The sequence below is a fragment of the Arachis ipaensis genome, chromosome B07 (genome assembly GCF_000816755.2).
Source record: "Arachis ipaensis cultivar K30076 chromosome B07, Araip1.1, whole genome shotgun sequence".
Classification (NCBI taxonomy): domain Eukaryota; kingdom Viridiplantae; phylum Streptophyta; class Magnoliopsida; order Fabales; family Fabaceae; genus Arachis; species Arachis ipaensis.
The window spans coordinates 120355182-120366638 of NC_029791.2; the positions used below are offsets into that span (position 1 = coordinate 120355182).

General features: G+C 37.2%; 1 protein-coding gene across 1 annotated transcript; it reads left to right on the forward strand.

The window, feature by feature from the left end:
• LOC107607856 lies at positions 5437 to 11111 on the forward strand. Its single transcript, XM_016309757.2, has 4 exons — positions 5437 to 6495; positions 6574 to 6722; positions 8028 to 9199; positions 9772 to 11111. Exon 4 carries the CDS (start codon positions 9784 to 9786, stop codon positions 10720 to 10722), a length of 939 nt encoding a protein of 312 aa, XP_016165243.1. The 5' UTR covers positions 5437 to 6495; positions 6574 to 6722; positions 8028 to 9199; positions 9772 to 9783; the 3' UTR covers positions 10723 to 11111.

Consider the following 11457-nt stretch of genomic DNA (forward strand, 5'->3'; position numbering starts at 1 on the left):
TTGGGAAGCAAAAAATGTGTAAATTCTGCTCTATATCTCATGAGCAAAGTGACACCCGATTACTCTATGTTTGAACGAGTCGTCCATTGAAGCAAATAACCAAGAAGTGACATTGTAGTCATCAATTTTCCATGTTTTGTATTTCTTGGATTCTTTTTTATTGGCTTCATCTGCAGGATTATCATATCATGGAAGAATTTTACCTTGATCCAGGTGATCTTCAAGTTCTTGCCTGCAGATTGAAAGGGTTGCAAGATGTCTCCAAGTCAAGAAGTTGGTTTCACACAATTTCTAAGCTAGTGAAATGTTGAATGGTTTATTTTTGGAATTTGATGAAGTAGAAGCTGCTGGTGTTTGATTCAGCATCATCATCATTGGTTTGAATACTTTCAGGTTGAGCCATGGATCTTGTGCGCTCTTGATACCATAGGAATATAAGTGTGAGCAGAGAGCAGAGAGAAGAGAGGAAAATGAAAACCGATATGAGTGTGTTGAATGATTATTAAAAAACAGAAATATTTAGTAACCAAAATAAATTAACGAAAAACAGTAAGAATTTGTTGTGATAAGAATAACAGATGGATGCCCATTTATGATACGAGCGGCTGAAATTTTCAAGAGAGAAAGTTGAGTTTATTATGTAGACCAACTTTAATGAAAGTTGAATTTGTGAAGCTATAAATAAGGCTTCATAACCTTACGTACAGAACACAAGCAAGTAATAATAAAATCACTTCTCTCTTTATGTTACAATCAAATACTCTTCTCTTTATATTTCTACTACAATTCTTTCTCTTCTTTTATTTTATAAGTATTTTAAATTCTATTTTCTATTACTCCTTACATATAATATTAATAGCAATATTAATCATCTTTATTATATTGCTAATGAAATAAGTGTTGAACATCCAGTAGCTTATGTTCACACACAAAATGGGTTAGCAGAATCACTTATTAAGCGCCTCCAATTAATTGCTAGACCCTTGCTTATGAGAACAAATCTCCCAACCTCGGTTTGGGGGCATGCTATTTTACATGCTGCAGCACTTATTCGTTTGAGGCCAACGAGCTATCATCAATTCTCTCCTATACAATTAGCTTTTGGCCAGCAGCCAAATGTTTCCCATTTAAGAATATTTGGGTGTGCGATATATGTTCCCATTGCACCACCTAATCGCACCAAAATGGGACCCCAAAGAAAATTGGGGATATATGTTGGATATGATTCTCCCTCTATAGTGAGGTATCTTGAGATACAAACTGGTGATGTGTTTAAAGCCCGGTTTGCGGATTGTCATTTTGAGGAATCAAAATTTCCAACATTAGGGGGAGAGAATAAGCTTCCTGAAAAGGAACTTAATTGGAATGCATCATCGTTGATGCATTTAGATCCTCGATCAGGGCAATGTGAACTAGAAGTTCAAAAGATTATACATTTGCAAAGAATAGCAAATGAATTGCCTGATGCATTTTTCGATACAAAGAGGATAACCAAATCTTACATACCAGTGGAAAATGCCTCAATTCGAATTGACGTCCCAGTAGGACAAGTAGCCACTGAAGCAAATTCACGCCAGAAGCGTGGCAGGGCGAAAAATGCCCCAATTCGAATTGATGTCCCAGTAGGGCAAATAGCCACGGAAGCAAATACACGCCAGAAGCGTGGTAGGCCTGTCGGTTCCAAAGATAAAAATCCTCGAAAGAGAAAAGAGGTAAATACGATTCCTGTTGAAAAAGACATAGTAAAGACACCGGCAGTTGTCCAAAATTCTGATATAACGCCAGAAGACGTTCAGGTACCTAAAAATTGTGAAAATAACGAGATCTCGATAAATTATGTCTTTACAGGAGAGAAATGGGACCGAAATAAGACAATTGTCAATGAAATATTTGCATATAATGTGGCATTAGATATCATGCATGAAAGTAAGGATCTTGAGCCAAGATCAGTTGAAGAATGTCGACAAAGAAATGATTGGCCAAAATGGGAAGCAGCCATGAAGGCTGAATTAGACTCACTTGCAAAACGTGAAGTCTTTGGACCTGTAGTCCGTACACCTGAAGATGTAAAACCTGTTGGATATAAGTGGGTATTTGTGAGAAAAGGAAATGAGAAAAATGAAGTTGTGCGCTATAAAGCCCGACTTGTGGCACAAGGTTTTTCACAAAGGCCCGGTATAGATTATGAAGAAACGTATCCCCCTGTAGTGGATGCGATAACATTGCGTTATTTGGTCAGTTTATCTGCATATCATAAACTGCATATGCATTTAATGGATGTAGTAACAGCCTATTTGTACGGCTCATTAGATCGGGATATCTATATGAAAGTCCCTGAAGGACTAAAGATATCCAAACCATCCAATGAATATTCGCAAGGGTTATACTCAGTCAAATTGCAAAGATCTTTATATGGTCTAAAGCAATCTGGACAAATGTGGTATAATCGTCTTACTGAGTATCTGGCCAAAAACGGATTCAAGAATGATGATATCTGCCCGTGTGTTTTCATAAAGAAATCTGCATCTGGATTCATTATAATTGCTGTGTACATTGATGATTTAAATATCATTGGGACTCCTGAAGAGATTTCAACAATTATAAAAACTCTAAAAGAAGAGTTTGAGATGAAAGATCTTGGAAAGACTAAGTTTTGTCTCGGCCTGCAGATCGAGCATATAAAAGGTGGGATCTTTATTCATCAAACAACATACACAGAAAAGATCTTGAAAAGATTTTATATGGATAAGTCACATCCATTAAGTACCCCAATGATCGTAAGATCTTTGGATGTGAAAAAGGATCAATTCCGTCCTAAAGAAGAAAATGAAGATATCCTTGGTCCTGAAGTACCATATCTTAGTGCCATTGGAGCGCTAATGTATCTTGCTAATAATACGCGACCCGATATATCATTTGCTGTGAATTTACTAGCAAGATATAGTTCCTCTCCAACCAGAAAACATTGGAGTGGAATCAAACAAATCTTTCGATATCTTCATGGGACAGTTGATATGGGATTGTTTTATCCCTATGGATCCATGTCACAACTAGTTGGCTATGCAGATGCCGGATACCTGCCTGATCCACATAAAGGGAGGTCTCAAACAGGATACCTATTCACATATGGTGGTACAGCTATATCATGGAGGTCCACGAAACAGACGATAGCAGCAACCTCCTCTAATCATGCTGAAATACTGGCGATTCATGAAGCTAGTCGCGAGTGTTTTTGGCTGAGGAGTCTGATTCAATATATTCTGTCATCATGTGGACTAATTGATCATAAGATAGCTCCAACTGTCCTGTTTGAAGATAATACAGCATGCATTGCTCAACTTAAGGGTGGATACATCAAAGGTGATAGAACAAAGCATATTTCTCCCAAATTCTTCTTCACTCATGACCTTCAAAATCAAGGGACAATTGATGTCCAACAGATCCGTTCAAGTGACAATCTGGCAGATTTATTTACAAAGTCACTCCCAAAATCCTCCTTTGAAAGATTGATACATGAGATTGGGATGCGCCGATTTCGTGACGTTAAATGATGTCGGCAAGAGGGAGAGACTGTACTCTTTTTTCCTTGGTCAGGTTTTTTCCCATTGGGTTTTTCTTGACAAGGTTTTTAATGAGGCAGTCCCCATCACAAAGGATATTGTACTCTTTTTCCTTCACTAAGGTTTTTCCCACGGGGTTTTCTTTAGTAAGGTTTTAATGAGGCAATAATCCTAAATGGTCATCCAAGGGGGAGTGTTGTGATAAGAATAACAGATGGATGCCCATTTATGATACGGGCGGCTGAAATTTTCAAGAGAGAAAGTTGAGTTTATTATGTAGACCAACTTTAATGAAAGTTGAATTTGTGAAGCTATAAATAAGGCTTCATAACCTTACGTACAGAACACAAGCAAGTAATAATAAAATCACTTCTCTCTTTATGTTACAATCAAATACTCTTCTCTTTATATTTCTACTACAATTCTTTCTCTTCTTTTATTTTATAAGTATTTTAAATTCTATTTTCTATTACTCTTTACATATAATATTAATAGCAATATTAATCATCTTTATTATATTGAGATTGTAACAATAAACAAATGCGATTCTCTCTCTCTTTATTTTTAATACTTCTTTCTATCTTTGTATATATATACACATTACAACATATAATATTATTATATATATATAAATTATTATTGAGCTAATTATTTTAATACTAGAGTCTTCTATTTATACATCTCTATTATATATATCTTTTATTTCACAATAGAATTTACTTTATTTAGTATTTATTAATTATTATCACAGTTAATTAATACTAAATAAGATAAGTTTTGGCTTATTTTTTCATCTCTGTAGAATAACCGTATTAAAAAATGAGTACTATTGTCTTTCTTGACATTGATGTTGCCAAATATATATCCTATACTTGTATGCAAGACTTTACATAACAGACTCTTGATAACTAACTTCTGATCTGGTACAACTAACTTTTATATGCTCTAATAGGCTTCAACCAATAGATAGTGTGAGGTATCAGATTTCTTACGAAGAAGAAAACGAAGTAAGTAAAATAAGGAGAAGAAGAAGATAGAAGTAGAGAGAAATTGAAAGATAGAAGATGCTAGAAGATTTTAAAAAGAGGTTATGAATGAATTCAACTTCTAAAAGTTGTTATGGCAGGGACTGGTATATATACACAGACAAAGGCTTAACTTTCTAACAACTTTGCTAATTTGGCTTGATAGTTCTAACTAACTGCACGTGTTTTTGTGTGTGCAGGGTCGTTGCTATTAACATCAACTTTGCCGCTGGACTTTACTCTTTCATTGCTACTAACACCAACTCTACTGCTGTTAACATCAACTTTGCTGCTGGACTCTATTCTTTTGTTGCTGCCAACATCAACCCTGCTACTGAAATCTCTGCTTTCTTTTCCTAGTTCTCGATCAATAATTCTAAGTTGTGGTTTGAATTTTAAGAAGGATGCACTTGACAGTTGTTTTGTAAGGCAATCAGCTATTTGATCATGGGAAGGAATATGAAGAACATGAATCTTTTTGTTGGTCACAAAATCTCTAACAAAATGGAGGTTTAGCTCAAAGTGTTTGCTTTTATTGTGAAGTACATGATTGGCTGCAAGGAGCACAGCATTGTGACTATCACAGTAGAGGCTTGGCTTGGTATAGCATGTCACTTTCATCTCACTCAGCAGGTTTTGAACCCAGATAATTTTAGTGAGGCACAGTGCCACTCCTCTGTACTCAGCTTTTGTGAAACTTCGGGATACAACTATCTGCTTTCTGCTTGACCAAGAGACCAAGTTGGGTCCAAGGTAAACACAAAAGCCACTGGTGGACTTTCTATCATCAATATCACTCTCCCAATCTGAGTCAATAAAGCCATAAATTTTGCAGTCATTCGACTTTTGAAACCTTAAGCCATGTTAGGTTGTGCCAGCTAAGTACCTGAGTATTCTTTTGACAGCTCTCCAATGAGTTTCTAGAGGTTGGTGCATAAATTGTGAGGCTTTATTGACAGCAAAGGTGATGTCTGATCTTGTGATTGTTGCATATTGGAGACCTCCTACAATGGATTTGTACAATGCTGGTTTCTGAAATGCTTCACCATCAAACACAGAGAGTTTCAAGCTGGATGATATTGGGGTAGGCATCGCTTTTGCATCGTGCATTCCCGCTCTTACAAGCAGTAGCTCCTTGATGTACTTGTTCTGGCAGAGGAGTATTTCATTGTCATTTTTCCTAATAGCTTCAATACCCAAGAAATAATTCATTTCTCCCAAGTCCTTTAAAGAAAAATTGAGTTAAGCTGACTGATTAGTGTGGTAATTTTAGAATTTGAGCTTCTTGTGACTAGGATATCGTCAACATAGACAAGCATATATGTTGCTGAGGATGCTGTAACTCTTGTGAAGAGAGATGTGTCTGAGACAGTGTTGTGGAATCTAAATCCGTTGAGGGTTGTCTTGAGCTTGGTGAACCACGCACGAGGCGCTTGCTTTAACCCATATAGTGACCTCTGAAGTTTGTACACATGAATCAGATGGTGGGGTGAGAGAAAACCCTCTGGTTAAGTCCTGTATACTGTTTCTTTAAGATCCCCATTTAAGAATGCATTGTTGAAGTCAAATTGCCTTATCCTCCATCCTTTTGCCAATGCCAAGGTCAGCATGATTCTCATAGTGGGTGGCCTCACTACGGGACTGGAGATCTGGTCAAAATTCACGCCTTCCTTCTGGTGAAAACCCTTTGCCATTAGTCTAGCTTTGTACTTCTGAATGGTGCCATTGGGGTGTCTCTTTATCCTGAAGACCTATTTACAACCAATGATAGGGGTTGAGTTAGGAGCAGGTTTGGGGACTAGCTGCCAAGTGTGGTTCCTCATTCGGGCTTCATATTCCTCCTCCGTTGCTCTTCGCCAATGGGGATAAGCGAGGGCATGTACCACTGTCGAAGGCAGGTTCTCCGAGAGGTCAGGATCACCTTCTTGCATTACTATTGCATATGTCTTGGGTTTAAAAATTCCAAATTTGCTTCTTGTTTGCATCAGATGCAGGTTTGTTGGAGCTGTAGCTGGCAACACAATTTCAATCATGACTGATTGATTAGCTCCTACAGTAGGAGTGACATTGCTGGGAGGTGGATTAGTGACAGTAGCAGTATTATCAGCAAGAGCAGAGTAATCAGACAGATATACAGGTATAGCAGATAATGATGCATGTATGCCATTGTGTATATTAGAAGTATCATTTATAGAATGCAATGTAGGAGGTGTATGCAAGGAGCAAGGAGGAGGGAGGGGGTTTGGGGTTGGGGTTGTGGTGAGAGGAAGAGGTTGAATAGAGGGAAGAGGATTGAGATTGAAAGTGGGGTTGGGGACTAGTTGTGGGGTAGCTAGATGAGGTTGGGGTTTGAAAAGTTGGGGGTAAGGGAATTTAGATTCATTGAAGAATATATTTCTTGAGATAATCTCTTTTCCCTTTGGGGATAAGCACCTGTATCCTCTGTGGTCTGTGGCATATCCAATTAATATTGATTTTTTTATCTGTGATCAAACTTGTGTGCATTGTATGGTCTTAGCAAGGGGTAGCAAGTGCAACCAAACGGTTTTAAAAATTCATAGTCTGATTTTTTGTTGGTGAGGGCTTCTAATGGGTTTTGTTGTTGAGAAGGTGGGTGGGTAACCTGTTTATAAGGTAGGTGGTAGTCATGGTTAAGTCTTCCCAAAATGTGAGAGATAGGTTGGCTTGTGCTAGTAAGGTGAGGGATGTTTCAGTGATGTGTCTGTGCCTTCTCTCAGCAGTGCCATTCTGTTGATGGGTATAAGGACAAGTAAGTCTATATTGGATGCCGTGTTTAGTAAGAAATTGTTTGAATGCCAGGGACATGTACTCTCCTCCATTGTCTATCTGTAATGTTTTAATTTTCAATCATATTTGGATTTCAATAGCTGCTTTATAATGCTGGAAGGCTTTAAAAGCCTGAGCTTTGGTATTAAGCAAGTAGGTGGTGGTATATTTGGTACACGCATCAATGAAACAGATATAATAACAAAAACCTAACCTACTATATACTGGTGCTAGCCTCCAAACATCAGAAAATATTAATTCTAAAGGTGCATATGATGTAGAAGAATCAGGATATGGCAATTGGTGTATTTTGCTTATGCAGCAAGCATGCCATAGTGAAGGGACAAGACTAATTTTATTTATTGCATCAGCCAATTTTGGCACATTATGTTGGTTCATTACAAGAGTAACTACTTTATCAAAGGGATGACCTAATTTTCTATGCCACTACTGAGTTATGTCACTAACTCTTTTACAAGTGATATTTGCTGCTATAGAATCAGGCTTCTTTGTTACAGACTCAAGAGGACTATTGTTTTTTTATATTTCTTTTTCTTTTGCATGCAGACCAGAATTTTTATTGCAAATGGAACTATCAATAATTTGATTTTCTGATTTGTCTTTGTCTTTTTCTTTTTCTTTTTTTTTCATACAGGACAGAATTTGGTTTGCAAGTGACTCCAGCTGAGTTTGTTGAATTTGGTTTTGCAGCATGTGAGTGTGAAGAGTTGGGACATTGGTTAGGAAGATTTGGTTTTTCTTTGGGATCATAGATTGGGAATTTTGGTTTTTCAGACATATTGGTGATATTGCAGGTTGGTGTAATGGGTGGGGAAGGTAAATGCTTGGTTTTAGTGACTCTTGGGATAACTTGAATCCCTTCAAATTTGTATAGTCCTTCCTTAAGTAAGCCTTGAAGGAGTATCTTTTTGGACATCTGACATTGCAAAAATAAGACCAGAATTCAAAAGATATACAGTTGTCTAGTGCAAACTTAGCAACACTAACAAGATTTTTAGAGATGGTGGGTATATGTAGTAAGTTTCTTAGTGTGAAAGATCTATTGGATAAGGATGCATGCATAAAGGAACTTCTAATATGCTCATTTTTCATACCTTGGTCATTACTTCCATACACATTTTTTGTGCCCTCATAATCTGATCCTGTGGCAAGGTTTCTTTGATCGAATGTGATGTGATGCGAAGCTCCTAAGTCAGGGAGAGCTGATGGCAACGTGAGGAGTGCTTGTGGATTCGCTGTTGTAGGTGACTGCATTCTTGGATCTTGATAATGTTGTTGATTACCTGAGGCATTATAGAATACCATTGAGGGTGGTTGAGCTGTCGTTAGGGATTGCAGTTGAAGATTTATGAATTCTGGATTGAACCTGTGGTAACACTGTACAACTGTATGTCCTATCTTTCCACATAATTGGCACTGAGGTCTGCTACCTTGACACCATGTAGATCTTCCAGAACCTCTGAAGTAGCCTCTGCCTCGCGTTCCTCAAAAACTACATCTGTTGCGGTGGTGATAGTTTTTGTCTTGAGCTTTTTCTTGTTCCTCATTGCTTTGAGCAACATTTGCATGAATCAGCCCTAGATCTGTCTTTCTGAACCTATCAATCAGCTCTTCTTCTGTGAGCAATTGTGATTCAAATTCGCTTTCTGACATGTGGTCCATTCTTGCCATTGTAATTGTAATGAATGCTCTATATTCCTCACTGAAACCTCCTAGCGTAGTTTCTATGTATTCTTCCTTTTTCGACACTACTTCAGGGTTAGCCTTTTCCAAAGGAAGAAGAAAAAGCAGTGAGGTTTTCAAAAGGTTCTTTCCCTTAAAACTCTCTTTCTTTCTTTCTTTCACTTTTTCTGTGTCAGTGTGTTAGTTGGTGTTTCTTGCTTTGGTAAAATGATGATGATGATGATGATTGTACATTAAGGAATCTATAAGAAGAAACACATGTTTCTATTTGGAATGAGAGAATGCTTCTAGGTTCTAAATTGCAATGCTGCATTCAGAATTTTCTTGGTAACAATTCTTGTCGAATGAAGTTCTATACCCTTGGCTCAATTATAACTGCAATTTGCATTTCTTTGATGCTTTGTTTTGATTCTGATTCTCATACAAGACCAAAATCTTGAAATTCTGCAGCTTCTTTTTCTTGGAACTGTTCCTGTGTCTTTTGTCCTCTGCTGCATTGGATTCTTTTTCCAATTCCAACTCCATATTGTTTTCAATTTTCTTATAGCACCAATTTACAAAGATGAATGATATAATGTGAACTCATCTATAACCAAAACATAATATCATTTTAATTTTCTTGATAAATTTGTTACATGTTGCTGGGAAATGCCTAGTTTGATTTTCAAATTACATTTGATTTCTGAGTTCTGCAGAAACTACACTACATGTTACTCAAAGATCTAATGGAAGAAAAACGGTTAAACCTTAGCCAGCCACTTCTATCGGTGCGGCGATACTCATCGACAAAGTCCTCCAAAAGGAGCAAGAGAGATAGCAATTCATCAACAAGATTACCCTCTCCACCTTCATACAAATCAGATTTAAAGTCAGGTCCAGTTAGAACTGCAGGTGCTGTTCCATTTGTGTGGGAAAAAGCTCCTGGAAAACCAAAAGAACAGAGCAATTCACATAAGCATGGTCTAATCACTCCAAATCCTCCACCAGGGAAGGTTTCAAAGGTAAATAGGAAGCAATGTTTTGATGCAGTTTCGACTTGTGGAAGCAATAATGTTTCTGATTCTGTAAGGATTTCAGACAAAGAGGAAGTTAAGGAAAAGGAAAAGGTAGCAGGTTCTGATTCAGATGATGAGAATTTTGTAGATGCTCTTGAGACACTTTCAAGGACTGAATCATTCTTCATGAGCACTACTAGTGTTTTTGATGATCAAGAGGTCCTGGAACAATCTAGAAGCTTATCATCATTGTCCAGCAATCGCGATTTCATAATCGACAGGTTCTTGCCGGCAGCAAAGGCCTTGACATCCGGAACACAGCCATATGCATCATCCTTCAGGAAGACAATTGTAGGACAAGAACAACAACGAAAAGAGGTTAAGAAAGTTTTGAGACCAGAAATTTCCCTGCCTCTTAGTCAGCATAGGCCTAAAGCTCTGCCTTGTTATGGCGAAGATAAAACCGGAGACTGCAATGGAGCCGAAAACTTCACGGCCACTGGTTGTGGATTGTTTCCTAAGCTATGTCTTCTTAGTCCAATTGGAGGATCAAGAAATGAGGATAAGACTCAAAGTTCTGCAGTTCATGGAATGCAAGCAAAATCAGTTGCTTCCCATTGTGTCATGCACAAGAGAAGACCAGAGAAATGAAGGCAAAGAGATTAAGAAATAAAAGAAAGGAATTTTTTGTTTTTTTAGAATAAACTATTTTGTACGCTTGTGTTTATAATACCATATACTTGGTTGGTTTCACAGGTAAATGCATAATAATGGTTCCTTTTTATTCAATTCAGCATTGAATTCTTTTGTGTGCAGATCAAAATAACAGAATGTAACTTATGTATAAGCACATTATGTTCTGATTAATTTTAGCTAGGTGCCACGTGGCGTGTGGGATCGTGTAACAATGAAGGTGAAGAAATCATGGTACAGAGTACAGACAAATAAAGTGATTGTAATAATGATATACTATATGGTCCAAGACTATGGATGAAATTAAAATTTGTTGCACAGGGCCAAAGGAAGAGACCAACCGTGTTTTACGTGTTAGGTCACTCAAGTGTATATATAAGATATGATCTTGTCCATTTCTTTATTTCTTCTTTAATTTCTTGCTAATAAAATTAGGAATATGCTAAATCAAAACTTGAGGGATTACTTTAAACATTCCTTGTTAATATTGATATTTAATGTATGTTATACTTAAGAGAAAATACAGATTTATAGTGAGAGTAATTATAGTTTAGGCCTCTTGTGGAAAAAAAATTATGATTTATGTCTGTGCTTGGGACTATAAGAATATTTGCGGAGAGTAACAGGAATGAATAAATTCTCCTTTTTTTTTTTTTTTTTTACCAAATATAGGAGACTCGAACCCGCAACCTC

Bases quoted from the DNA above. Each gene is read 5' to 3' on its own strand.
- LOC107607856 (XM_016309757.2), top strand. From the start codon at position 9,784: ATGTTACTCAAAGATCTAATGGAAGAAAAACGGTTAAACCTTAGCCAG.